At 36.7% G+C, this 27,844-nt stretch overlaps 1 protein-coding gene across 1 annotated transcript in view; it reads left to right on the top strand.

Annotated features, from left to right (window-relative positions):
* PTPRC (protein tyrosine phosphatase receptor type C) overlaps positions 1–25,453 on the top strand; it is a 119,392-nt gene extending 93,939 nt beyond the window's left edge. Inside the window, exons 16-32 of the mRNA XM_024130585.3 lie at positions 326–360; positions 2,964–3,073; positions 3,637–3,727; positions 3,819–3,895; positions 8,384–8,420; positions 8,518–8,615; positions 9,335–9,460; positions 11,166–11,323; positions 11,537–11,672; positions 13,331–13,480; positions 16,548–16,638; positions 17,865–17,998; positions 19,223–19,357; positions 20,961–21,083; positions 21,307–21,485; positions 23,007–23,142; positions 24,636–25,453. Coding sequence (XP_023986353.1) covers positions 326–360; positions 2,964–3,073; positions 3,637–3,727; positions 3,819–3,895; positions 8,384–8,420; positions 8,518–8,615; positions 9,335–9,460; positions 11,166–11,323; positions 11,537–11,672; positions 13,331–13,480; positions 16,548–16,638; positions 17,865–17,998; positions 19,223–19,357; positions 20,961–21,083; positions 21,307–21,485; positions 23,007–23,142; positions 24,636–24,950 — 2,131 coding nt within the window. The 3' untranslated portion in view covers positions 24,951–25,453. The remainder of the gene's footprint in view (positions 1–325; positions 361–2,963; positions 3,074–3,636; positions 3,728–3,818; positions 3,896–8,383; positions 8,421–8,517; positions 8,616–9,334; positions 9,461–11,165; positions 11,324–11,536; positions 11,673–13,330; positions 13,481–16,547; positions 16,639–17,864; positions 17,999–19,222; positions 19,358–20,960; positions 21,084–21,306; positions 21,486–23,006; positions 23,143–24,635) is intronic.
* The last annotated feature ends 2,391 nt before the right edge of the window (positions 25,454–27,844 follow it).

The raw sequence follows: 27,844 nt of genomic DNA, 5'->3' as shown, positions 1-27,844 counted from the left end.
GAGAGATCTAGAAATGACAAAGGAGAGAAGTATCTAGGGAAGGATATGCATTCCTCTGTCCAGGAACAACTACATTTTATGAAAACCAAGAGGTTCCAAATAAAATAATGTGGTCAGTTATCCGAGTTTGGCTGACCACCCGTGATTGGTTTATTCCTCCTGACTTCCCCCCTCATCGTCCCCTCCCATCCCCTGCCCTTTTCCTTTTTGTCTTCCGCACCTCCACTCCCTCCTTCCTTCAAGACATTCATTAAACATAAATTGATTGCCAACTAAATTCTATGTTTCTTAAGGGTATGCAAACTTACATTTCTTATTTTCACAGCAATTTAGATGAACAGCAGGAACTTGTTGAAAGGGGTAAGTATGCGCATTTTTTACTGGTGATTATCCCCCTCCCCTTTGAATCTACTCATTTGAGATAAGAATTCAATATTTTAAAAAATCTAACCTGGACTTCCTCTGTGGATACAGTGATGAAACTTAAGTTATGTATTTATTCAACCAGCAAGGATCTATGCATTTCCCAGAGTATGCCAAATATTGTGCCAGCACTGAAAATACGTCAGTGACAGGCCACAGACTCTGCTTTTAAAGGTTTAGAATCTAACAGAGGAAGAGAGACATGTGGACAAATATGACAGATTTGATAGATACCATCGTCGTGGACTGTGTGTGGTTCTATAGAAAGATGGAAGATGGAAAGCTGCTTGTGGAGAAGGCAGGAATCTGGGTCTTCTAAGATTGTGGGGAAACATTGAGGAAGGAGCAAATGGAAAGCCACACAAATGAGGAGTGCAAGTGTATTCACATCCCTGCAAGGGTGGGACACTGGATGTTCCCACTAAAGGCACATTGATGGACATGACAAAAGATTGCAATTTGACTTAGGAAATGAAAACATATTCCGTTTGTTCTCTCTTTTTAAAAACTTTTATAGTACTTCTTTCATTTCTCTTTAAAAATGTGATTTTTGATCCATTTAAAGGGCAGGAGATAAAGAAGTTGAAAACATATTTATGATATAGGACATAGTTTGTTTTTTTCCTACTCAAGACAGGAAACATTTCAGAACTCCTCTATCTGGTTTTAACTTGTCTCAGAAGGGTTTCCCTCTGCCGGGGCAGGTCCCAAATCCATAAGCTGAAGCTTTTGGGCAAGTTCCTTGGAGCTCCCCAATAGGCTTTATTTTCCATTGCAGAATCTTCCTGACACTGTATTTTATATTCCACTTGTTTGTTAATCTTCCTCCCTTGCCTAGACTATGGGCTCTGGGATGGCAGGGAGGCTTTCCTTTCCCATTTAGTGCTTTATCCCCAGTACCTGGGTGGGCACGTGCATTCAATACGTGTCAATGAATAAATTAAAGTGGGAGATAAAGTGTCCCGAGGGTTAGTTTTTATAGGTCGGCTGAGGGATGGATGAAGATCACAAGAGTCACAGGCACCTAAGACAGGAGGGGCACCATTGCCAGGGGTCAAGGAGCATTTATCTCAAAGTTGACACTGATTGCTCCTTGGAGTGGTTAGAACTTACCCAAACTCCATAAAACCCCGAACGTGACCCTAGGTCAGAAGGAATGAATGCCGGAAATCTCCAGCCACCCAAAGAAGCAGCCATACATGGACACTTTGATAGTTATGATTGGATAGAAAATTTCCACGGACAAAAGGATAAATGTACAACCCTAATGGACATCTTCTTTCTTCATCTAATAAATAGGGGAAATTAACATGAATACTGAAAAAATACTGTCAGATATACCTGGGATAGTAGGAGTTGTTTCAGTATTCATATACACTTACAGCTATTTACATTCATATGTATTTTGTTCTTTAGTAAGTTATTTCACCAGCCTAGCATATAATGAGTTTCACTCTGGTGGCATAAAATATTAACACAACCTGTTCACAGTCAACTATAGAGATTATCACATTAAGATGAGTCCTGGGTATAGAGTATTCATCATATTCTCTTATTTATATGTTTACAGTATTTCACACGTTAAAATAGATACAATAAAAAGAAAAAAAATTTACAATATAGATGAGTATTGTTATTGCCATAAAATGCTTTTAATCCAACAAAAAATGTAGATATCCTCACAGTGGTGATATTTGGTCTGGAATCTGTTTGTAGATAGAAAATGAGGAAGGACATTCTATGTAGAGAGAACAGTGTGTACAGAAACATGAGGACAAGAAAGTGTGTGATGCACTTGGAGAACATTCACGCCTAAGATGTAAAGCAAGTGTAGGAAACAGTGTGGTTGAGATGGGTCAGGTGAGATGATAAAAAGGGATCATATATCACATTAGACATTGAAACTTTAGGCTTTAGGCTATGGAGCACAAACAATAGTGTGAGATTTATTTTCAACAAGCAGAGCTGCACGCTCCTATTTGTATTTCAGAAGATGAATTTGTGGCAGTTTAAAAGATAAATCAGGGTGGGGACAGGCTGGAGTCAGGGAGAAGAGTCGAGAAGGTGTCCTTACGTGGGTGAGGAGGAGACCTGAGTGTGACCACAGGCAGAAAGGATGGAAAGTACACGGTGACCTGTTGGATACGGGGACAGGGGGAGAAATCGTGGGTCACCTGGAAGTTTCCGTCTTGAATGACTTTGTGAATGGTGGTCCTGTTTGCCAAGATTTGAGATACTAGAACAAAGGGAAAATTACTTTGAACATCTTGACTTTGAGGTCCCTATGGAATAACTGAGTGGAAACTCTGAGAATAAGAGGGAAAGATTAGTACAAAGGCCAGAAGGGGGCTGGAGCCCAAGATTTAGACGTCATAAGTTTACAGGTGAATCTTTATGTGTGAGTGAGATTTTCCAGGTGGAATGTGTATAAGAAGGAAAGACACTAAGGACTGAATCCAAGGTATATAGTTAACGAAATTTGCATGAACAAGGGAAAGAGAGACATTAACACTAGTCGTGAATCTTTACTATGTTTAAAGATGATGAGAAGCAACTGATGAATGTGGAGCCCATCCATGCAGATATTTTGTTGGAAACTTACAAGAGAAAGATCGCTGATGAAGGGAGGCTCTTCCTGGCTGAATTCCAGGTGTGTGCTCTTCTCGATACGTGACGAGAAAGTTTACTCTGTTATCAACGTAATTCACCTTAAATGTATTGTATAACCATTTGCCTTGATAGTTTATCCCACGTAATATTGCAACGGAGTCAAAGCAGCTATTTCTTAGCAGATATTTGCAGAACAGAAGAGAGACTCACTGTCATAAAACTAGTCAACATTTCCAGACAATGCTGCCTCATTGTATGAATACTAGTTATGAAGCTGTATCTCGAAACGCATTTGCCTGATTTTCTGCCCTAGGTAATCATCCAAGTGTGTGTTTCAGTGAATTTTAAAGTGGCAGAGCAATAATTGCTAAATTTGCTCTCCCTCATGGGATTTATTCTCCAAGTAGCCTATCATTCATTTTTCTTAAAGAGTGTTTTTTGCATAATTCCTAATAATGTTCATTTCAATTACCATATGCAACTTGTTCATCGGTGTAAAGGAAATACGTTCCAGGAGGTGTCATTTGCTCAAAAGGATAAGCGGCAAGGGGAAATGGTTTTTCTTGAATCTGCTGTGACCCAAAGGATCTTTGTGTCTTTCAGAGCATTCCGAGGGTATTCGGCAAGTTTTCTATCAAGGATGCTCGAAAACCCTTTAACCAGAATAAAAACCGCTACGTTGACATCCTTCCTTGTAAGTGCTCATCGAGAACTGGATTTCCATACATGTGGTCTACTTGATTATTCATGATTTCACTTATTTAATACTTCTTTTCTTTGAACAGATGATTATAACCGTGTTGAACTCTCTGACATAAACGGAGATGCAGGGTCCAACTATATCAATGCCAGCTATATTGATGTGAGTAAAAAATGCATAACAGCCACATGGTTTTATATCTTCATCATTTTGTCTCTGACCATTTTCATTTTTCTGGTATCTATGCATTCTGTTCAGCTCCTTCTTTGTCATGGCAAACTTTTATTTGTTTAAATATTTTATTTTTTTAAAATTTTATTGGAGTATAGTGGATTTACACTGTTGTGTTAGTTTCACGTGTACAGCAAAGTGAATCAGTGATACATATATCCTCTCATGGAAAATTTTCAGAAATATTATTTGAAATGATTTGAAGGAAGCTCATAAATGCCATTGATATAAACAACAAAATCACTAAGATTTGCAAGAATAGTTATTTATTATTTGTTATTGGTGCTAGGTAATACAGGATTTTTCTTTCCAAACAGAATGATAGCTAAGAATTAAAATACTCTTGTACCTGTTATACACTGGATATTATCTAAATTATCTATGTGAGTATTTCTCATAAGAGCCCCGTCTTTGCCCCTCACCATAGAGGAGAGGACTGGGAGGCTCTGGTTAATTTGGTACTTTTGCCCTTTTTCTTTTTAATTTATTTATTAATTTTTGTTTTTAGTAAATTTATTTATTTATTATTTTTGGCTGTGTTGGGTCTTCGTTGCTGCGGGCTGGCTTTCTCTAGTTGCGGCGAGCGGGGGCTACTCTTCGTGGCGGTGCGCGGGCTTCTCACTGCAGTGGCTTCTCTTGTTGTGGAGCACGGGCTCTAGGCTCGTGGGCTTCAGTAGTTGCGGCTCACGGGCTCAGTAGTTGTGGCTCACGGGCTTATTTGCTCCGCGACATGTGGGATCTTCCCGGGCCAAGGCTCGAACCTATGTCCCCTGCACTGGCAGGCGGATTCTTAACCACTGTGTCACCAGGGAAGTCCCTGCTCTTTTTCAATTAGTAACAGTCTACAGATGTAGTGCATGTTTAATTTATCTAAAATGTTTTAAAATGTAATTTATTAAACAATTGTTGAGTAAGTAATGCATCACACGAATTAAAAAAAAATTAAGCAGTATAAAAACACAGAGAGACTTAAAAAAAATTCCTCCCACCCAATCCACCATTTACCCAGTGCCTCCACCTACCTTAAAAGGTAACCTCTGTGTTGTTTCCTGTTTATCCAGTGGGAGTTTTTTAATACACAAACAAGAAAACACCAACATTTGTTACCCCCTCCTTTATCCAAAAATGTTAACGTAATATTCACACTGTTCTGTATAATGCTTCATTTACTTAAAACATATATCTTGGATACATAAAATACCACTGTAAATAGCAGGGACTGGCAAGCTTTCTCTCTAAGGGGCCAGATAACAAATATTTGGGGTTTTGCGGGACATACCGTCTCTGCCACAGCTACTCAGCTCTGAAGCCCAGTGACTACACTTCTATAAACAATACATAATGCGGCTGTTCTGAGAAACAAACTGCATTTACAAAATCAGGCCATGCTGATTTGACCCACAGGCTGTAGGTTGCTGGCTCTGAACACAGAATATTTCTACATCTTTCTTTAATATTTTTAGAGTAATTCTTGGCATAGCTGCATTGTGATGTATTTAATCAGTTCCTACGGTAACAAGTGTTAAATATGGTTTCTAATCTACTATTGCAAACAATGGTTTAATGAGTAATCTTGACTCCTATTATTTCTCAATGAGTTTCAGCATATCTGTAGGATAAATTCCTCAAAGAAGAACTGCCGGCTCAAAGAGAATATGCATTTGTAATTTTAAAAGACATTTCCAAATTGTCCTCCACTGGGGTTGTACCCATATATGTTCCACCAGCAAAGTATGAGTGTTTATTTCCACACAGACTGCCAAAACAGTGACTATCGAAAATTGTTTTTGACAATCAAACAGTTGACAAACTGTCTCATACTATCATCCATGCTGGTTTATAAGGTAATTTCAAATTTTTCTCAAAGAAAAAACAATTGAAATTGAGGTTTGGTTTGGTTGTTTTGATCTACATGATTATATAAGCTTTCACAAACTTTCAGTGAAGAAAGTAAAATATTCAAATTCTATCTATCTATTCATTTATTTTTTTAGACAGTGTATTAATTCCCCAGAGTGGACATAACAAAACAGCACAAACTGAGTGACTTAAAACAACAAAGCTGTGTTATCTCACAGTTCTGGAGGCTGGAGGTCTGAAATTAAGGTGTGAGCAGAGCCATGTTTCCTCTGAAGGGTCTGGGGAAAGATCCTTCCTTGCCTCTTCCAGCTTATAGTGGTTCCTGGCCATCCTTGGTGTTTCTTGGCTGGTAGCTGTATCACCCTGTTCTGTGCCTCTGTCATCACGTGGCCTTCTTCCCTGTGTGTCTCTGTGTCACTGTGTGTCCTTTCTCTTATAAAAGACACGAGTTGTTGGATTTAGAGCCCATCTTCACCCACTATGACCTCATCTTCCACAAAGACCCTATTTCCAAATAAGGTGACATTCTGAGATTCTGAGTGGACATGAGTTTTTTGGGGAACATTATTCAGTCCACTACACACAATTTATGTAAAATTATAGAATAATGAAAACAAACTTTTTTACTTGGATCGTTCATGAAACAAGCATCTGCAACTTCTGTGTCCTTTTGTGAGATAGCTGATGATTTTTCAGAGCAAAATTTTTGACATTAATGATTATGATGACTGTATAATAATAATAATACAATTTATTATACATTTGCTATTTATCAGTCATGAATTTAAGTGCTTTACATATGTTGATTCAATGAACTCTCACAGCAACTCTGAGGTGTTCCCAATTTTGCTAGTAGAAGCAAAGCTAGGATGTTTTTTCTCAAGCGTTCTGTCTCGAGACAGCTCTCTATCCTGTACAATGTCCTACTTCCCAGCAACTTTGTTTGATGCATAAGAGTTTTTGTAGGGAGATTGGGATCGACATATATACACTAATATGTATAAAATAGATAACTAATAATAACCTGCTGTATTAAAAAGAAAAGAACACACCCTATCACCATACACAAAAATAAACTCAAAGTGGCTTAAAGACTTAAACATAAGACATGACATCAAAAACTCCTTTAAGGGAGCATAGGCAAAACATTCTCTGACATAAATCGTACCAATGTTTTCTCAGGTCAGTCTCCCAAGGCAGTAGAAATAAAAACAAATAAACAAAAAAAAACAAAAAAAGAGTTTTAATATTTTTGTTTCATGTTGTCCCTGTAAATTCTATCCCAAGCAACACATACCTCTTGCCCTGACATGTGCTCTTGGTATCCACAATGCAATTTCTTGTTCATATGATATTCAAAAGCCTTGTTTACAGTGGCAACTAACACTTTCAAATGTGAGGTCATAGTCCAAAAATAATTACTAAGACTGTGTCATAATTTTGGCCTCTATTTTAACTGATTCTGTAGGTGACCACTGCAGGCCTTCACAATTAGCATTGAACAACTTTATTTGTGTAGAGTGTCTTTTCCAAACAATAACTTGTTCTTCAAAGTAAAGTCATTGAGAGCAGATTTTATGAGGATTTAGATAGTCTCTAGGAAAAAAACCCTTATATTTTCTGTTCAAAGAAATATGGTAATTATAGTATCGAGTTATACTTACTTTTCTCCAGCAGACCTGGGATCTCATGGAAAGAATATGTCTCCAGATTTTCGATAGGTACTTGACAGACTGTAGCCACTCAATGAATACTTGTTGAATAAATGAATGTATGAATAATACTATATCATGAGATAGAAGTTTCAAGAACTTACTAAAATTAATTATGAATTATTGTGGCCCACGTGACTGAATTTCATCTAAGGGCAAAGGTTATCTCTCTGAAGGGCTTTTCTGATCACTGAGGTAAGTTTGAGGAGTAGGAGATAATTTGGAAGAAACTAGCACAGTGTCTCACCTGTCTCTATTCCTTCTTTGCCTTCGTATCCAGAGTGGAGAAAGCAGACATTGTAGGTAATAAAATGAAAATTATTGTATCTCTTATCTAGAGTGGGAGAAAAGGATTCTAGGGAATCAGTGGTATATCCCAGCACTCGTTAAGAGGTAGACGTATGGGGCTAACCCCAGGATGATTTATTGAAAGAAATTGAGTAAAAATCCCCAAAGTATCTCTATGGCTGGTAAGGAGGTTTGAATTCTGGCAGATGGTGCTGTAAAGGTTGGCAGGATCTAAAATATAGGAGTGCCTGTATTATGCTTATAAATTGCTGCACCTTCCCACGTGAAGATAAAGCCTATCTGGTTTAAAAAATTGTTTAGGGTATATAGCAAAGACCCATGAAGGTCATGAATATTGTTTGTAAATGTTGACTAACGTATATGACACCGTTAACTGCAATTGAGTTCATAAAACCCCCCTTTTAATTTGAAACTGCCCAGGGAAATACACAACCAAGAAATGGCAGATCTAAGGCAACTTCCCTATCTAACACTTTTGCATGTAAATATATAACTGAGCACTCAGTAAATGATATACCTCTGTGTGTGTTTTGAACAGGGTTTCAAAGAACCCAGGAAATACATTGCTGCACAAGGTAATTTCTCTGAGAGTCCAACATTCTTTTTGAAAAATTGTTTTATAGCACTTTTAAGAAGATATTTCTTACCAGTTTTTATCTGTTTATCCCCTAGGTCCCAGGGATGAAACTGTTGATGATTTCTGGAGGATGATCTGGGAACAGAAAGCCACAGTTATTGTCATGGTCACTCGATGTGAAGAAGGGAACAAGGTAAGGACCCAGAAGGTTCATACGGTGAAGGTCCAGGACTCACAGGGTGGAGGCTGGGTGTTAGGAAAAGACAGTGTTGAATTGCATTTTGAAAAGTCACATATGTATGTGCTTGATGACAAAACAGACCATTCTCTGCTTGAATCAGTATAACACTTGATTTAAAATTTCATACGTGTAGAAAAATTAAATATGCACATAGATAAATACTTGTATATAAGTATAAAATTTAAAGGTTTCTGCTTCATTGCTGGACTCGTATGTGATTCCTAGTTTGTTGCAGTATTATTTTAAGTTCAGTACACTTCTGTAGGCTGAGTTCACAAGTACTTGTTAATACTTGAACCACACAGACCTTGGGCAGATAGATGAAAATTCATGTAATGTGACTTTAGGAAGCGTGAAAGCCCCCCCATCCCCCTGAGATTAACCACACACAGCCACATCATTTCTGCTGACCACCAAGCACATCCCCATTTAATATGCAGCTAAGCCTGGGAAGATCATCCTTCTTCTGCTGGGACGTATGAAGGAAATACTTCAGAGCCCTTAATGGGAAATGGAATACTTTCCAAGCATCACAGTTTACAGGAGACTATAAAACTGTCTTGAGACTTTCAAGGAATACATTTTTGTTTCTTTTGTTTTACAAAGAATGTTTAATAAACAAATCCGTTCACATGAAAAACTGGAATCATTAATGATTTTTTTAAATATAGAACAAGTGTGCATTATACTGGCCATTGATGGAAGAGGGCAGCCGGGTTTTTGGAGATGTGATTGTAGAGATCAATGAGCACAAAAGATGCCCGGATTACATCATTCAGAAGTTGACCATTGCAAATGTGAGTTTGCTTTATGACATAATTTTAATTTTCATACTGTTTGTCTAAAAATATAATTATGGAATATTAAATGTGAGACATTGAAATATATCTGGAAATTTTTTTTTTAATGAACTGCAGGAGGAAGAGTTGGGTTAGAACAATAATACAAGCCAACAGGGTCAAGTTAAGTCACTAGTGAAAATAGTGTTTGTCCACATCACATCAAAAGTGTTTATAATGCTGTGACCCTTGAAGTATAAAGAGCTCATCAATTGTGCTAAATGAATGACTGAATTGTTGAATGAATGATAAAATGGTCCCTTGTCTCAATGGGTTTATTATCATTATGGAAAATATATACAAATGGAACAGAGACTACTGTAAGAAGTCTAAAGTTCTAACCCTGTAGGTGAGATAAAATGTTTAGTTCCGAAAAGAAAATTGTCGGTGTGGCCTTAAATAATAGTTAAAATGGTGGTCTTCTCATATATTATATGATTCTGCTCATATGAAAAGTCTAGAATAGTCAAATTTATAGAGACAGAAAGTTGGTTAGTGATTGCTTGGGACTGAGGTGGGTGGAGCAGGAATAGAGGTGACTGCTAATCTGTATGGGTTTCTTTTAAGGGGTCATGAAAATGCCCTATAATTAGACAGTGGTGATGATTTACAACTCTGTGAATATAATGAAAACATTTACACTTTAAAGAAATGTGAAAATATCTTAATAAAGGTGTTAAAAAATGGTAGTCTTTATAGATAAGGGTGAAATTTTCTCTGAATTCCATTTATTGGATGTTTTCTCAGTAATCTAAATTGTATTTCCATATGATCCAGATACATTTTGTGAAAGAAAAAAATACCAGTTGCCTCTTTCTCCCAAGGCCTTCTAAGGCCCCGTGGCATCACTAACAACTAGGCCCTTGGAAGGCTGTGGAACAATCCCACCAGCGGTTCATAGCCAAAGACGTGATGCACTAAAGCCAGGAATGTAGAGGCCAATACCATTCTGGTTACGCTGATTAGTCTGACATTACAATTCTTCATTAACTCAGTTATTTCGTATCTGAAAATTAAAACCAACCCAGTTTGTTTGCTTGTTTCTTCTATTATCTAAATGTAGGTAGTTCTTCTTCATACTTGGTCAGAGAATTATGACTTATGCATCTTCTAGTGCTTACCTTGAAACTGGGAGAAACATGAGCTGTAATCTGGAGCCGACTTTCCTCAGTTCTCTCTCTACAGTCTAGCTGACACTTCTAATATGAGAAATATAGCATTAATCAAATAATTAATCAGACTTTCTTCATATGACAATAGTCCTGTTTGTCTTCCTACCAAGCGGAAGTATTTCAAACAGCTGTGAGAATGGCTTTTACTTTGTATCTTTTCACACCCACCCACCAATCCCCTTGTTTTCTGTGTTTTTATTTTGTTTGTTTGTTTGTTTTTGGCTTGGCAGCATGAAAGTTCCTAGTGGTTTCAGCTACACTTACCCATATGTTACTTACCTTCCTGGTAAGTAATTGCTTACTGGTTGGTGCATGCCAGTCCTGCGTGATGTCTCAATTCCTAGTTATTCATTGGAAAGGAAAATGTAATCACGAATGAAAAAGAACTTGCACGAGGAGTTTTTTGTACTGTTCCTCCCTTCCACTTACTTATGTCCCATAGTTTGCTTTGAGAAAAAAATCATCTAAAAAAAATATTATCCCCTGGCTAGAGAAAAGAAAAAGCAACTGGGAGAGCAGTGACCCACATTCAGTTCACCAGCTGGCCAGACCATGGGGTCCCCGAAGACCCTCACCTGCTCCTCAAGCTGCGCAGGAGAGTGAACGCTTTCAGCAACTTCTTCAGTGGCCCCGTCGTGGTGCACTGCAGGTAAATAAAGACCTCCACCAAAAGCACCAGGGCTGTTCAAATTTTCACTCCTTGGGGTGTTAGGGCCACGCTCCCCTTTGGCAATTGCTACTTTGAGAAACAATCTATGAGGAGAAACTGACATTGTTTTCCCTGCTTCACCCTTGCTGGCTTTTCCATTCTTCTTCCTGCCATGATCGATCATACCTTCAACATTTTCATTTGTTTTGTCAGTGCCGGTGTTGGACGCACAGGCACCTATATTGGAATTGACGCCATGTTAGAAGGCCTGGAGGCAGAGGGCAAGGTGGATGTCTATGGCTATGTCGTCAAGCTAAGGAGACAGAGGTGCCTGATGGTTCAGGTGGAGGTATGTTCCAGGCTACAGTCACTATCCTCACTTTTGCCTTTTGGCTTAAATCCTTTTGTGGTGGGAGTAGTGATCTTAAAGGAAATCCAAATTCTTCTCAACCTCGAACAGTGGGTGAAAATTGTTTTCTTTTAATTTCCTGAAAACTAAAGCACCAATTGCAGTTAGAAGCATTTTGCATTAGTGGCTGAGAGTACTGTGGAAGGAAGATGACTGTAAAATGTATTTAAAAAAATAATGAAATAGCACTTACACATATCAGATTGGGAAAAACTGTAAAATGCCAAAACCCAGTTTGGCAACATCTCATAAAATTAAAACCGGGTAGACAAGAATAGGACGGTACAGTGGTTAAGAGCCTGGTTTTGGGAGCTAGATGTAGTTTCAAATCTTGTTTGTTATTCTTAATACTGTGCACCATTTTTCCAGTGTTTAATGTCCCTGTGTCAGTTAAGTCATATGTAAAATGGAGATAATGATAGTATTTACCTTACAGAGCTAAGACACAAAGGGTAAGCCAAGTAAGCACTTAGACAAGTCCCTGGAAGATGCATGTAGTCAGTAATTGTATGTGATGGTTATTATCAAATTGTCTGCATTTGACCCAGCAATTCTACATGTATGTATATAACTGAGAGAAGCATTTGCAAATGTGTGCAGCTAGAAACATGTTCAAGAATGTTCATTGTGTTCAGCATTGTTAGAATAACAAAAGAATGGAAAACCTTAAATATACATCAATATGGGAATGAGCAAACAGACTGTGGACATATGGACCCTTTGTAAACACATGCTCTGCTGTGATTGACAGGAATAATCTGGGTCTGTAGCTCTCTGTGTAGGTAGATGCTCAGATGAAAACAATGAGTGAATATAGTCACCAGATGAAATGTATGCAATTCAATTTATGTCATTGTTAAGAAAGGACACAAAGATGTACAATGTTATAAATACATAGATATTAGTGTAGAAGTATAAAAACAGATCATACACGAGAAAAAAAAGAAATTATTTCCTGTGGAAAAACACAATAGAGTCGAAGGATACTACAGCCAAACTCGGGGGACTAGAGGTGGTGTTAAAGAGGCTTGAATTTTATCAGAAATATGTCATTTATTTAAAAATGGTGGATTCAAATATGATAAAAGGTTAGGAGTTGTTAAATATGGGTTTGGCCTATGGTGCTTTTGAGAATAATTTTCTCTATTAAAAGGTTCTAGGAAACTCTTTTAAAAAATGTGTTCTATGGAATATCGACCTGCTTTTTTCTTTCTCAGATATAGTGTGAAACTTATTATAGTCTTATACATTAGTAATTTAACTTACTGACTCAATACTAGTCACCGAAGGAAGTAACAGATAATGTGTTTTAACTGTTAGGAATGAGATATAAGTTATGCCCTACCTTGTAGATGCCTCATCTATTTACCAAGCTATTTTTTTTTTTCTGGAAAAAAAATCTGCGATGGAATTTGCTTATATCCCAGAGAACCATGAGAGCTAACTTCCAGCTTATTTAAATGTTACAGATATCAGTTTTCTTCTCCATACATTGTCTCCATATGAGCAAAATTATGGGAATGTAGAATTTATTTAAATGTGATTCATAGGACTTTAAGTTATCAATTGATTATCTATATTCTTCCTTGAATTTGTAGGCACAGTACATCCTGATCCATCAGGCCTTGGTGGAATACAATCAGTTTGGGGAAACAGAAGTGAGCTTGTCTGAGTTACACGCATATCTGTCTAACATGAAGAAAAGAGATCCACCCAGTGAGCCTTCCCCACTGGAGGCTGAATTCCAGGTAACAATAGTGATAACAAGACCACCATTACAGATAACTTGAACCTCTGTCTCTTTTCCAGTGCTGTCCTATGCACTTGGCACAGTTCTTGTATTTGGGCTTTGCCATGAAATGGAGCACAGATGAGAGAACTAAGACACGCAGAGTTTAAGAGAAATGCCTGAAAGCACACAGCTATTCCGTAGGAAACTTGTTTAAACCAAGAAATCTGATTCTACAGCCAACATTTTAACCATTCTTCATTAAGCTGGTATAAAATTAAGTGTCAAAATAATAGTACATGGCCAAAAAATTGGCCCGCCAAAGGCAATGTAGCATCTCACCTTTAAAAACTACAGCTGGTTTTGCTTTGTAAAGGAAATCGTTAGAGGAGTTTCTGACTACTTAGGAACATGAACTGGCTGGAGCTGGTAGACAGAAACTAAAGTATAAATATGGGTGTCCTAACCTATTTATCAGGCAGTTGCTCTGAAAACTAACCTAGGACGTAGCTCACTGTGATTTCAGAGAGTTGGCATAGCTATCTCCAAATTGCTCTGTTGTCAAAAAAGTGTTGTGTAACTTTGCTCTTTCACTTATGATTTTCAGTTTATTGAACGTTTCCATAAACTACCAAACTGGTCAATTCAGAGAGTTTCACAACAAGACCAGGAACGTGCTTTTAATCAGATGCAGAATCGTTTAATGTTTTGGATCAGAGTGGGGCTGGGGTGGGAGTGGAGCTTGAGATAATCACCGTGATGGAAAAGCTAGTAGGCTACCGGCATGGTCTTCGATAGAGGGGTGTTTTCTTATTCTTGCTCCTTTAGCTGATACATTGACCGCCTTTAATACACTAACCCCACTATACTGCATATAGACAGACACTGTTTAAAACACTTATACATTTAATTTAAGCATTCATATGTAAGGTCACTTAAAAAAAGGGTAAAATCTCTGGCTGGACAAATATGATTGAGTCTGTGCTCTGTACTGAGTACAATTCTAGGTACAAGAATCAAAGTGATTTGTACGTGGACATGGGGAGTGAGTGTGATCCAGACAGGTAGTGACCACAGCTCTCATAGAAACAGCGAAATTATTCCATCTAAGCAGAAAGGGAGACAGAAAATGAGGGTAGAGATGGAGGTTGGTTGGTAGATTAGTGACAGGAAGTTGAGGCAGTTCTTGTCTAATTGCCTTATTTTTCTCAAGAGAATACGAAGTAAGATCATTGGTTGGGAGTTTAGGAGGACAGAAGTGAGTAGGGCAAAGAAGGGCTTGTGCTTGAGAAAGAGAAAAGCATATGAAATAGTTCTATCAAAGTAGGAGAGCAATCTCCCAGGCAAAGGTGGTAGGGGTGCCAGAATTACTGTTGGATGATTTGAAATTTATGGTCATGATATTAAAGAGAGCCAGTCAGTTTTTTGTTTTGTTTTTGTTTCCTACAGTAACATTGGGGTTAGAGCTGTGTATAGTTAGTTGGGTTAAACCCATCTAGAATTTTTAAAAGTGAATAATTGAAAGTTAGGAGGCAAAGGCACTAAGGATGTTTGCAAATGAATGATATAGTGTGGACGATAAAGAGCGTATTGGCCACAGAAAGACATGAGGGGAAAAGAGAAAGGAGTAAAAGCAATATGATAAAGGTTTTGATAGGATTGCAGATTGCTGGATTGGAGGTACTAGAATAAATGACTAGGAAGAATAGAGGTAATTTTCCATAGGAAAATTTTCCATAGGAAGGATAAAGTCATAATTTTTAAAGTGATGCAATCTTTGGAAAGAAACCTACCTACAAAAGTGGAGTGGGGAATGTGGATGGCTGAAGAGAGGAGGAATATTATAGGAGGTGAAGAGGCTAAGAAATGAAGAGGCTGGGGTGTGATTTGAAACAAGGTCCCACATTTAGTTCGAAAGAAGGCACCATAGTTTTCGAAACATTTATATATAATACATATTCACACATACCTATATATACACACACATATATGTGTATAATGTGTGTGTATAATCTTCCTGAACTTTGTATGATGAACTCTCTCACTTTAGGTTATTCATCCACTTGACAAATATTTATTTAAGTTATTTATTGGGAAGAAAAGGCTGCAGGCAGGAAGATCTTCCAGCAGAGACTGACCTGTAAACAGCTATCTAAAGGGCGAGTAGAGGTTAGCAGAGTGAGAAAAAGGGACAAGGATAGTCCAGGCAGAAAACACACCTGAGAATCTGCTAAGAGTTAAAGGACAGCTTAGCCCCTTCCAAGGCTAGGGGAAGTAGGTTTGGCTGCAGTGCAGAGGGTTCCAGCAGGAGGTGAGGCTGCAGAGACAGTCAAGGGCATCTCCCGACAGGCTTTCTGTGCTTTCTGTGCTGTACGGATGCTGGATCCTTCCTAACAAAGATGGGAAGCTGCCAAAAACCTGAGGGGGGACCTGCTCTGTTTTGTGTTTTAGAAGGATTAGAGAAAGTGAGATTGAAGATAAAGAGGCCAGTGAAAAAACTGCTGATGTTTTCAAGTGAGAAATGAAAGCAGATTGGACTAAGTAGGAAAAGAGAAAAGCAAGATTTGAGAGCTCCACCCGGAGAAATGATAGGTCTTGCCGACTGATTAGCTACCGCGAGGGAGAGGGAAAGAGTCTGGAGGGCTTAAAGAAATGAGGTATTGATTATGTGAAGCGTGAGCCTAGTCTTTGGCAAATGCTTCATCTGGAGAATTTACTTTGGATCACTTAAAATAATTTACCATTGCTTTTGCAGTATGGGGGATAATCAACATCTATGCGGTGCTTTCAACTTATACAAGAATAAACCATACTATTTTGCTATACAGCACCTCTTAACCGGGAAACATATTCTGTTATATAAGAGTATATGTTCAAATTCGCCATGTCAAAGTACTTAATACCTGAGCAATTAGAAAGAAAAATTCAGAGGCAAACTTAAAAATTGTGCCCCTAGGGAACGTATGCAAATTTCACAAAACCTGGTGAAATTCTTTTCTTTAGGGAGCATCTTACGCTACAATAATAAACTAAGCCAATACATACATTTTTAAAGGAGTTTTCCTTTCTTTTTTTTTTTCCCTCAGAGACTTCCTTCATATAGGAGCTGGAGGACACAGCACATTGGGAATCAAGAAGAAAATAAGAGTAAAAACAGGAATTCTAACGTCATTCCATGTATGCAGCTTATTTTATTTTTTGTATCAGATAAAGTGAAGCTCTCTTTTGAATTTGTTTAATGTGAGACACACACACACAAACCCTTTGGAAGCAAGTTTTCAACATTTGCTTGACAGTAGAGAATAGTTATAGGCTATTTGAATTTTAGTTGTAGCAAATACATTGAACCCCAAACATTTACAATGGACTTTGGAGGACAGACAATATTCCATGTTTTCTTTGTACCAATTAGTTCAGAAATGGGTTTTCAGAAAGACGTAACCTCTGAAGTTGGGGGGGAAAAAGCCAATTCCTCTTTACCAGTTTTCTCTCATCTTCAGTTTATCGCAGTTATTTACTACAGGGTAATTGCCAGATAGCAAAATTACATCCTTTTGTTCCCTTTATGTTTTCTGTTTATCCCTTCCTTACACCAAGGAGGTTAAAAGTAGACGGGAAATATACTTTAAATCATCAAATTTAAAAGATCAAAATAAGCATCATTTTCAAGACTTGAATTTTGCTACTTAAGTATATTGATAGGACCACACGTGGTACAACTATAATTTCATTCAGTTGCCTACACTAAACCTAGCACGGAGAAAATATAACCCAAGGTAATAAGCTGGACAACCAAATAAATCGGATCAATGCATGGCTGACCTAGTTAATTACTGAAGAGGTCCTTATGAATATAGTTTAAAATATGGAATTGATGGTGATGTAGCTAATCAGATCATTTGATCAGGTTATTATAAATGAAAGAAATTGAGAAACAATGAGAAATTACGGACTAAATACTTTTCTTGTTGAAATAATTATCTGAGATACCCATTTAATTAAGATTGTTAATTGAATGTTAATAGAATTGAGAAATTAGGTTTTTACTTAAGCTATGTATTTTATTAACATATATGTATTTTTAAAACTTTTATCCATCAGAATGATGATATTCCATGGAAAACTAAAGTATATATATCAAAGATTGCATAATCGTATGGAACATTATGACATAGAGTTATGGTCTATATTTTTTCCTGGAACTTTCTTGGGATCCTCTTTCTATTAGGCTTTAAAAAATAATTTGTTAATCGATAAAAATGGAGCAGGATCTCATTCCTTGTAGATCAATACATGTACATCATGTAATCTGTCACTTCTAAGTGACTTTCTAGTTCCCACATGACGATCAAGCAGAGATTAGGCCTTTAAAGGAAGACTGACTGCTACTTTGTTTTGCGTAGATGACTTTAACAGAGTAACACTTCAACATGAACTGGAGATGAGCAAGGACAGTGAGCACGTCTCAGATGAGTCCTCTGACGAAGACAGTGACTCTGAGGGGACGAGCAAGTACATCAATGCCTCCTTTGTAATGGTAGGTCCTTATGCTTCCAAAACCCAAGGTCCGACTCTAACAAATATATGTATGTTATTATGGCCATGCATTAAGTGATTCTGTTAAAGAATGATGAGCTTGACCATAACTATGTATTGATTGACATGAGAGTTTCCACTTTTAATGTTATATCTTCACTTATTGCGACGCTCAGGTGTTAAAACCTAATGCGTCGATACAAAACACAACAATGCTATTAGTTACAGTTTATGACAAATATGACTATAATATAATGTGAAAAATAATGACATTTCAGCAAAAGCAAGTATTTGAAAGTGTTTATAGTTACTCATATACCCAAATTGTAAGCAAACCCAAGTTTGCATATTTGTATAGTTAAAGACTTTTCATTCCGATTTTCTGAATATTTAAATGAGTCTGTGTCACATGCCATTTTTTTGATACACTGAGAATTCAAACAAGGAACTTTTAGTAATTCGGTAAATACTTTTTGCATGTACACTAAGTTGGATTTATTTCTTTTCCCAGTTACCTTAAAATATTGATATGTATTCATAGAATATTAATTATAAGATAGCAGAAGAATATATAAACATAAATTAGAGACATGATGAAGATAATTTGAAATGCTTAGGCTTTTTTTTCTTTTTACCATCACATTAAGCTTTCCAGTGGAAAAAAATGGTATTTTTGGAAGGAAAAAATTGTTAGTTTTCTAAAATAATATCTTCTAAACTTGATTTCACACTATTAGCCAGGTATTATCATTAACTAAGTAAATATCTTATATATACATATCACATTGTTTTTTGGACCTAAGAATCTTTTTTTTTTCACTCTTTAAAAATTAAAGTAGGGCTTCCCTGGTGACGCAGTGGTTGAGAGTCCACCTGCCGATGCAGGGGACACGGGTTCGTGTCCCGGTCCGGGAAGATCCCACATGCCGCGGAGCGGCTAAAAAAAAAAAAAAAAAAATTAAAGTATAGTTGCTTTACCATGTCATGTTAATTTCTGCTGTACAGCAAAGTGATTCATATATATATATATATATATATATATATATAATCTTTTTTTATATGCTTTTCCACTATGGTTTATCACAGGATTGCACCTAAGCATCTTAATATTAGGTAACAGCATTGATATCAAATTAAGTGACTGTACTTTCAAACGGTTATTTTAAGCATCCACTGCTCGCTCTCCAGCACTAGTAACTAAGTCTCACCTTTATTTTTTTTAAAGAGTTATTGGAAACCTGAAGTGATGATTGCAGCTCAGGGACCACTGAAAGAGACCATTGGTGACTTTTGGCAAATGATATTCCAAAGAAAAGTCAAGGTGATTGTTATGCTGACAGAGCTAAAGAATGGAGACCAGGTTTGTACTTTTAAGAACCTTTTAAGTCTTTCTGCCCTAAAATCTGATTCTTCATTCTTGGATTACTTACTGGATCGCTACACCTGAGTCCTCTTGACGCCTCTGTCACACAATTCCATTTGCTCATTCTCCCCGTCTTCCATCCGAGCGCTGCCCTCCAAAGTTTTGCATCCGGGTTCTGACCGTCTCTCCTGTTTGTCCCTCACCAGCCCTGCTTACTGCTCACGGGTCATAAAATGCACAGCAGTCCCAGTGCCACGCTCTGCTAAAAACAACAAACAGTCACATTTTCCTTTTTTTTTTTTTTTTTTCAGGAGAGAAACCAAACTCCTCAGTCTGATATTTATGACCCCCAATAATCGGGCCCTATGTATCTTTCCATTTTCCTCATATTTTTATGTTTTCCATACTTTCCACCCTGGACAAGTAGATTTGCTGACTGAATCTTAATACATCATTTGTGTTCTCATCATTGACTTGGTTTTCTGACATTCCATGTATCTAAATGTGCCCTCTCTTCCCATTTTGATCCCGTTCTTCTAGAACGATAAAACTCCAGAAAATTTATCTAAATCCTGTCTTCTTTATATCCATGTAATATTTACTGTCATAAAATTATACAGTTGGAGGTGAACCTGAGATCTAAGTGGATCTTCTGCCTAATGCCTGTTACATGTATTTGAGCCTTTCCTAATACCTCAAGTTATCAAAATTTACCTGGCAGTATGTCTTAGTTTTCGCACCTAACACATTATCTGACACATGTTAAAACTTATTTAATAAATAGTCTCATAAGTATGCATTATACTATATGCCTTCTTTTTCTCTCTCTCTTTTCCCTATGTACCCTGGTACATAGAAAATAGATTTTTAAAAAATCTTTCTTTTTTTTCTTTTTGAAAAAAGAAATCTATGTTCAGATTTTCAACGTGGAATTCTAGCAATCTTTTCCTTCATCTAAATTGGGAAAGTCAGGAAATGGGACGGGAGTGCTTATCATGGTCAGCAACTGTGGGACTGTAGTTGGTGGAAAACCATTTGAGGAAGGAGGAAATACCTTTGTGATCCACCTGTTCTTCAATCTGACCCTTTCCTTGGATATTCAATCAACTAATATAGACAAGATAGAGACAAAGCTCCAAGAGGTGTAACCTCCTTCCCCAAGGACCCCTGGAGGAACAGAGAGACTTAAGTGATTGCAGGGGTCATGACCAACATCAGGTCAATCCATCCATTTTCAAAAGGTGATGGTGAGGGCATGGAAGGAAGGGGAAAACCAATCTGAGATCTACACCAGGGATGGCAGGGCTGTTCCTGTGGTGTCCTGGCCACCTCAGCTATCCCTAGGTTCCCTTGATTTGCACAAGGCAACACCATGTATTTGTTGAATGGATGTCCAACATACTTCAAATAGATTTTAGATCTTTATGATTAAGATTCAATTTTAGAGCACAAGTTGTAATTTCAAATTTAATAGAACAGAGGGAAGAAAAGAGAAAGAGGACAGGGATAGAGCAAAGACAGAGAGAGGTACTTTGAGTGCACTGAAAAACAAACAGAGCCCTTGGGCAGATGATGTTGAGTCATGTTCTTTCTTCTCTAGGAAGCCTGTTCTCAGTACTGGGAGGAAGGAAAGCAAACATACGGAGATGTAGAAGTTCATATGAAGGACACCAATAAATCTGCAGCCTATACCATCCGTGCATTTGAACTGAGACATTCTAAGGTATACAAACAATTTCAGGAGTATGTATCTTTGGGGTAACTGATCTGGTTGAAAAACTAATATAAACCATTCTATGCACACAAAGCAACTCTCTCTATAATGTTCTCAGAATAAAAATTTTAAATGATTTAAATGAAAGTAACTGTGAGGAAAACATGACTATCAACTTATCAGATGGGCTGAGCTTCACTCGAGTTCATGTTCGCTTCCCTTCTGGTTTTAGAGGAAAGATCCACGAACTGTGTACCAGTACCAATTTAATAACTGGAATGGGGAAGAACTGCCCGTGGAGCCCAAAGAATTAATCTTAATGATTCAGAATCTCAAACAGAAACTTCCCAAGAAGAATTCCACCGAAGGGAATAAGTTTCACAAGAATGTGCCTCTCCTCATTCACTGCAGGTGGGTGGGATTTGATGGCATGTGCTCTAAAAATCAGCATCCTTCTTGACCTCTTGGTTTGCACCTTCTGTTAAATTCTATTTCTCCTAACAAATAAAAATGCATGACAGCAGTGGAAGCCTCTTAGGGAGTTGGTCACTCTCTCCCATGTGCTCCCACAGCATAACTATTATAGAAATACAGTAGAAATCATTATATTTTAGTGCAATGTTGTTAGGCTGTGAACCTGGAATGTCACATGTCCTGAATGAATGCATGAATGGAAGGATGCAAGGACAGACAGATGGATGGATGTCGCATTTTATTTCTGCCTAAGTGCATCGAGCCACGCTATTAGGCGTCAGTAAAATCCAGAAGACTGAATGCTTTGCCTCCAATAAACATATCTTAAGCTATTTATTAAACTGAAATCTCAATGTTTAGCAGCTTCGATTTGAAACCCATCACCTGACTCTCTAAACGGACCCCAAAGGCAAAGATTTTAATAATATACATAATAATACTTGATTTGATTAACTTCTGTTATGCAGACCCTTACTTTCGTCTGTGATAGATATCCACCTTAAATGAGATGTTGAAAGAAGGGTGTGTGATATAAAATGTTTGCATAAAAATTGGTAAAGTAAATTAGAAATGAAAAAATAGTAAAGTAAAATGAGAAATGTAAATCTAGCCAAGGGCTTTTAGAATTTTTGAGAAACCTTCCTTATTATTATTATTAGAATTGTATACTCTATAATCAGGACCTTAGACAGATATTACTTTTTGGCATTTATTTGAGTTTTCAAAGGTAAAACTTACATGGAAAGAAAAAATAAGAAGGGAAGTTTAGGCTTTAAAACTGTGTGTTTCTTAGGGAGTGGCTGAATACTTACTATATGTTCCTTGTTATGTACAATAAATAAAGTTCTGCTATTAACATATTCTTTAAATTGAATTTTTATTATAGTCTAACATACCTCTCACAGTTTGGTAAGTAATTTGGTTGCCCTCTTTTTTAATTAATAACTTCACTAGGTATCATTTTTCTATTGGTGCAGAGTGTTACCATTTGTAAAAAGCACTGAAGAGGCAGAAGAGAGGAGAAAAAGTATGTGGTTTAGTAATTTACAAAATATCAGGTCCAGTATTTCTGGTTTCATCAGTTTCTAGCCATGCCTTTAACTTCCCTAAATCTCAGTATCCTCATCTATCTGGGAGATATTATGATATTTGTCTTAACAACTTCAGGTGTAAATTAAAGTGCATTATAATTGGTAAAGTACTAATAGAAGAAAGTATATTTTTAAAGCTTACGACAAATATTTTTTAAACTAAAGGACTATTATATTCCCAAATTGAAAAAGTTTGCATAAAACATGCACTTAGCAGAAATGCTTTGCTCTTAAGAGATTGGAATAAAATAATTACAGTAAACATGAAGTGAAGCATGTATTCTGGTCTCTCTCTTTCAATTTTTATTCCAATGTCACTTTCTCCCTATAATGTAGAATTTTTAAAAATCTATTCTTTCTTTTTTAGAGATGGATCTCAGCAAACAGGAATATTTTGTGCTTTGTTAAATCTCTTGGAAAGTGCAGAAACAGAAGAAGTGATAGATGTTTTTCAAGCAGTAAAATCTCTACGCAAAGCTAGGCCGGGAATGGTTCCCACGTTTGTAAGTATACCTCATCATTGCTTTTAACATGTTTTGCATTTTTATTTTGACGATTTCTTCTCTCTCCTTCCCTCCCCTCCCCCATTCTGATCCTCTCCTTTCCATTATTTCTTTCCTATTTACTTTTCTAGTCTTCTCTTTTAAATTCCATTTTACATGATAATTCACATTGAATTGTTATTAGTATAAATAAGAGACCTAATTGGAGTTTGCCAACACTTTGCGGTGGTGGTTCTTGGAGAACATTGTTTTAAAAGCTCAGGGATTCCCTCAGTTCCCCCACCTTTAATCCTGTATCACTTTGTGTTGCTGTGTAGCAAACCACCCCAAAATTTAGAGACTGAAGAAAATAACGTTTATTATAATTCAATAGTATGTTTGATCAGCTGAATAGTTCTGCTGATCACATTAGGCTTAGCCAACCTGGACCAGGCTCACTGACATGTGTGCTGATGCTGATGTGTCCACTGGGATTTGGCTTGTCCAAAAGGACCTTGACTGCCACTAGGCTGGCAGTTGGCTGGCATTTAGCTGTGGCGATAGCGGTGAGTGGATCCCATGTCTCTCCTCATCCAGAAGCCTAGCCTGACACATTCCCAAAAAGGCAGCAGGGCTCACAGGGCCAGAGTGAGACCCCTTGGAGCCCAGGCTTGGGACTGGAACATGCCTTCCTCTGCATTTTATTATCTGAACAAGTCACAAGGCCAGCTCAGGTGTAGGGCATGGGGTCATAGACTCAACCTGTGTCCAAAGGGCCTGCAAAGTCACCTTGCAAAGAGGTGTGGATACAGAGAAGATAATGAGTGAGCACTGTAATCAATCTAAGCTGTGTCCCCTGTAAGTGGTAGTGACCACAGATGATGGTCTGGGAATTAGTAACAAAGTAAACTTAACTACTCACTCAAATATAGGCAGCTTTCACTTATGTATGACCTTGAGCTTGCATGTATTGACTTTAAAAGTATATTGAGTGCCTGCTATGTGTTTTGTCATTAAGAGACTCATTGTTTAGTGTGAGGAAAAGGCAGACATTTATTAAACAATGTAGTGAGTGAAATGACAGAGAAATTATTAGAAGAATATGAATGAGGTCACTGAATTTAACCCAAGGGAATCAGATTGGCTTCCTGAAGCAGGTGACTCCTGATCTGATGCTAAATGATATGTAGGCATGAAATAAGAGGGTGGGCACCAAAAATGGCTTCCTTTGCAAAAGCTTAGGAATGAGACACCCCACACGGCCTGCGAGGGGGCCGAACACCAGTTTGGTGCGGCTACAAGTTAAATTCTGTAGATTGCCCTGCAGTCAGTCCTTTAGAACTGTAAGGAGGGTGAACCATTTAAAATGTTCTTTTTATGAAAACACATGAGAATTGTTTTCTGATACCCAGGTCTTCCCCAAGTAAACCATTAAGTCTTGCTAATTTTCATCTGATGTAAAAATAATGACATAAACCTCTTTTATGTAATTCCTTCCTTCTTCCCTTTATTAGGAGCAATACCAATTCCTGTATGATGTCATTGCTAGCACCTGCCCTGCCCAGAATGGGAAGGTGAAGAAAAAGAACCAACAAGAAGATAAAATTGAATTTGATAATGAAGTGGACAAAGCAAAGCAGGATGCTAACTGTGTGAGTCCACCTGGTGCCCTGGATAAGACCCCTGAAGGAAATAAAGAGGCTGAAAGTTCCAAACCCGCAAGTGGCCCTGAGGGACCAGAACATTCCGCCAATGGTCCAGCGAGTCCAGTTTTAACTCAAAATGCATGGGAAAAGGCAAACACGGGGCAACTCAAAACCTCACATTAAATGTTATTTCTATTTTTCTAGAACTAGAAAGGCAAAATAGATATACAATGGATTAATGAAGTGCATGGACCAATATTTGTGGGAAGTTTCTATTTTACAACTGTAGAAAAATATTTAAGACAGTTTTGCTGAAACATTTTGTACAGTCTTATACTCATTTTAAATTTTATCCATCATTCAGCGAAAAACAACTTCTTTGTAGTCTTTGTGTGTGTGTGCGTGTGCATGTGTGTGTGTGTGTGTGTGTGTGAGAGAGAGAGGCAGACAGACAGACAGAAACAAAGAGGCAGAGAAAGAGAGAGAGAGAGAGAGAGGATGCTTTCAAGTAAATCAAAATACTCTTGAGAAACTTTGCCTTTTTGGTTTTTTTTTTTTTAAGAAACATAACATTTTATACAGAAAATATTAACTTTGCTCAAAGGTTGTATTTTTTTAAATCATAAATTGTGTGTTGGCTCTGTGTAAGAATAACATGTACATTTCTAGAGTGACCTCAAGATGGCCTCCTTGTTCTACTGAAATATATCTTATAGTTTACTATGTTATTTCTAGAAATAGACATAAAATAGTAGGTGTGTATAGTTACTATAAGAAAGTTAACTAAATTAACATTTGGAAATCTTATATTCCATATGTTAGCATTTAGTACAATATTTCAAGCTTATTTAATCTAATTTAAAATTTCAAGAAAGCCTATCTTGTTATCTTCATATGGTGTTTACGATTTTGGAACATGGATTATTCTCTGTATATGTGAAATTCATTGCTTGATACTTTTGACCCAAAATTATATGTTTGTTATAATTGAACTTAAATAAACATCTTTAAACAAATGCAATTTGTATTCAATCCTTAGGACAAAAATGGAGTCATGCAAATGTATTTGTTCTAAATATTTACATACAAAGCCCAATGTAGATATTTTTCTGGAATAAGACATTGATATGAGATATATAATATTGCATATGAATATTTTTCATGGTAAAATTTGTCCTTGCCTTTCACTGAAGTGCATTTACTTTGAATTTCTCAAATGTTTATACTGCTTTTACCAGGAATTGATAAAAACAACAATGAAATTCAATCATTATCTTTTCTTGTATGTAAGTGTTCACATGTTCATATATGAATTATGTAAGCAGATATTGAAATATAGGCTTATGCAATTAACATTTGTAGAACAACTCTATAGGTTTTATTTTTTTAAAGATCTATAGTCTAATAATTGTTTGGGATCTAGAAAAAATTCAAGAAAAGGTAATAAACAAAACTTTTATTGAATTTGCATCAGTTTATTACATTAGTCACACACTGCCTCTGAGTTGGCTTGGTTCTCTACATCTTCACTCTCCTGATTGAGTTTAAATATCTCAACAATACATCAATTGTTTTCCATTCAACTCACGTTCGTCTTGTGTTCATCCTTCTAATTCTTTTATTATACACACAAAATTAGTAATAAGTCTTTACATTATTGTATAGTACCTTGCTGTTAACATATTAAAAGAAGTGAATTTTAGAATGAAGCAATAGTTTCTAATTTACATTGTTTACTTATATCTCTTTACTTACTAATGAAAAAAAGGGGGATTGGGAATCATGAGCTACGAGCTCCAGAAAGAAAGAAAACTTGCTTTCATTTCTCTCATTACTCATTCAAACAATGTGCATCGGTTTCTCCAACGGAAACTCGATCAGTCGCCATTTACTAGACAATGTAGTTAAAATTTAGAGTTCTCAAATTCAGTAGACTAGCGTCATATGTGTCTATTTTTTCTGTGAACTGCTTCAAAATGCAAACAGCAAAAGTTCTAAAGTTTTAAAAAAATTTTATTTAAATATAGTGGATTTACAATGTTGTGTTAGTTTCAGGTGTGTACAGCAAATATATATATAATATATATATATTATATATATATGTATCTTTTTCAGATTCTTTTCCCTTATAGGTTATTACAAGATATTGAGTAGAGTTCCCTGTGCTCTACAGTAAGTCCTTGTTTATCTATTTTATATAGTGTGTATATGTTAATCCCCAACTCCTAATTTATCCCTCTCCCCAACTTTAAAATTTCTAAATTTTAAATAATCTACAAGTAAAGTTTTTATTTAGAGGTTTCAGCTGCAAATAACATCTTCAAATGTGGATGTTTTGTGTTTTAAATGTGTATTTGCCACTGGACTTTATCCTTTTGAGAAGACACAAAATAAATACTTAGATAATAGAGCAATGGTAATTTCTATCAGTTGAACAGGAGCAAGCTAGAAACATTTTTTTCTTCTACACGTGAGAAGTTGTAGTAAAGAAAGTGCTGGAGGGGAGGCCAGTAAGAAGGTCCATTACTCTGTGAGAATATGTATCACTCAGAAGTTGGGGCCCATTGCATTAGAAAGTGGAATCATATGTCTATGATTTTTATCTTAAAAAATAAAATAATATGTGAATTATAGACCCATGTCTATGACTACAGTTTGCATTCCTAGGGAATCTGTCATGTTATAAAAAAAAAATCAATTTATAAAGCTTGGCACTGCCATTAGTAATGCCAAGACCTAGTCAGAAAAATTAAGCAAAAAATTCCAACTTAATAAAGCCTGGTCCATTTTAGGGATAAGGCTTGGATTCCATTATATATTTATTAGACAGAAAGAGACTATGTTATGTTTCTTTTAGAGTTTGTTTATTTTATTTCTGGTACCAGAATTTATTGGGAGTAAAAGATATAAATACTTAGTATTCTCAAAATTCAGCTCCCAAGACATTAATATTTTACATATGACAAATGAATATTTGTAGAAAAAAATACATTTTAATATCTCTCTGTAATGGTAAAACTGTATGACGTGATTAGCAAAATGTCTTTGTAATGATAATTTTAAAAATGTAAGCTTTT

The sequence above is a fragment of the Physeter macrocephalus genome, chromosome 4, assembly GCF_002837175.3.
Source record: "Physeter macrocephalus isolate SW-GA chromosome 4, ASM283717v5, whole genome shotgun sequence".
Taxonomy (NCBI): domain Eukaryota; kingdom Metazoa; phylum Chordata; class Mammalia; order Artiodactyla; family Physeteridae; genus Physeter; species Physeter macrocephalus.
This window is presented reverse-complemented; position numbering and strand designations above follow the sequence as displayed.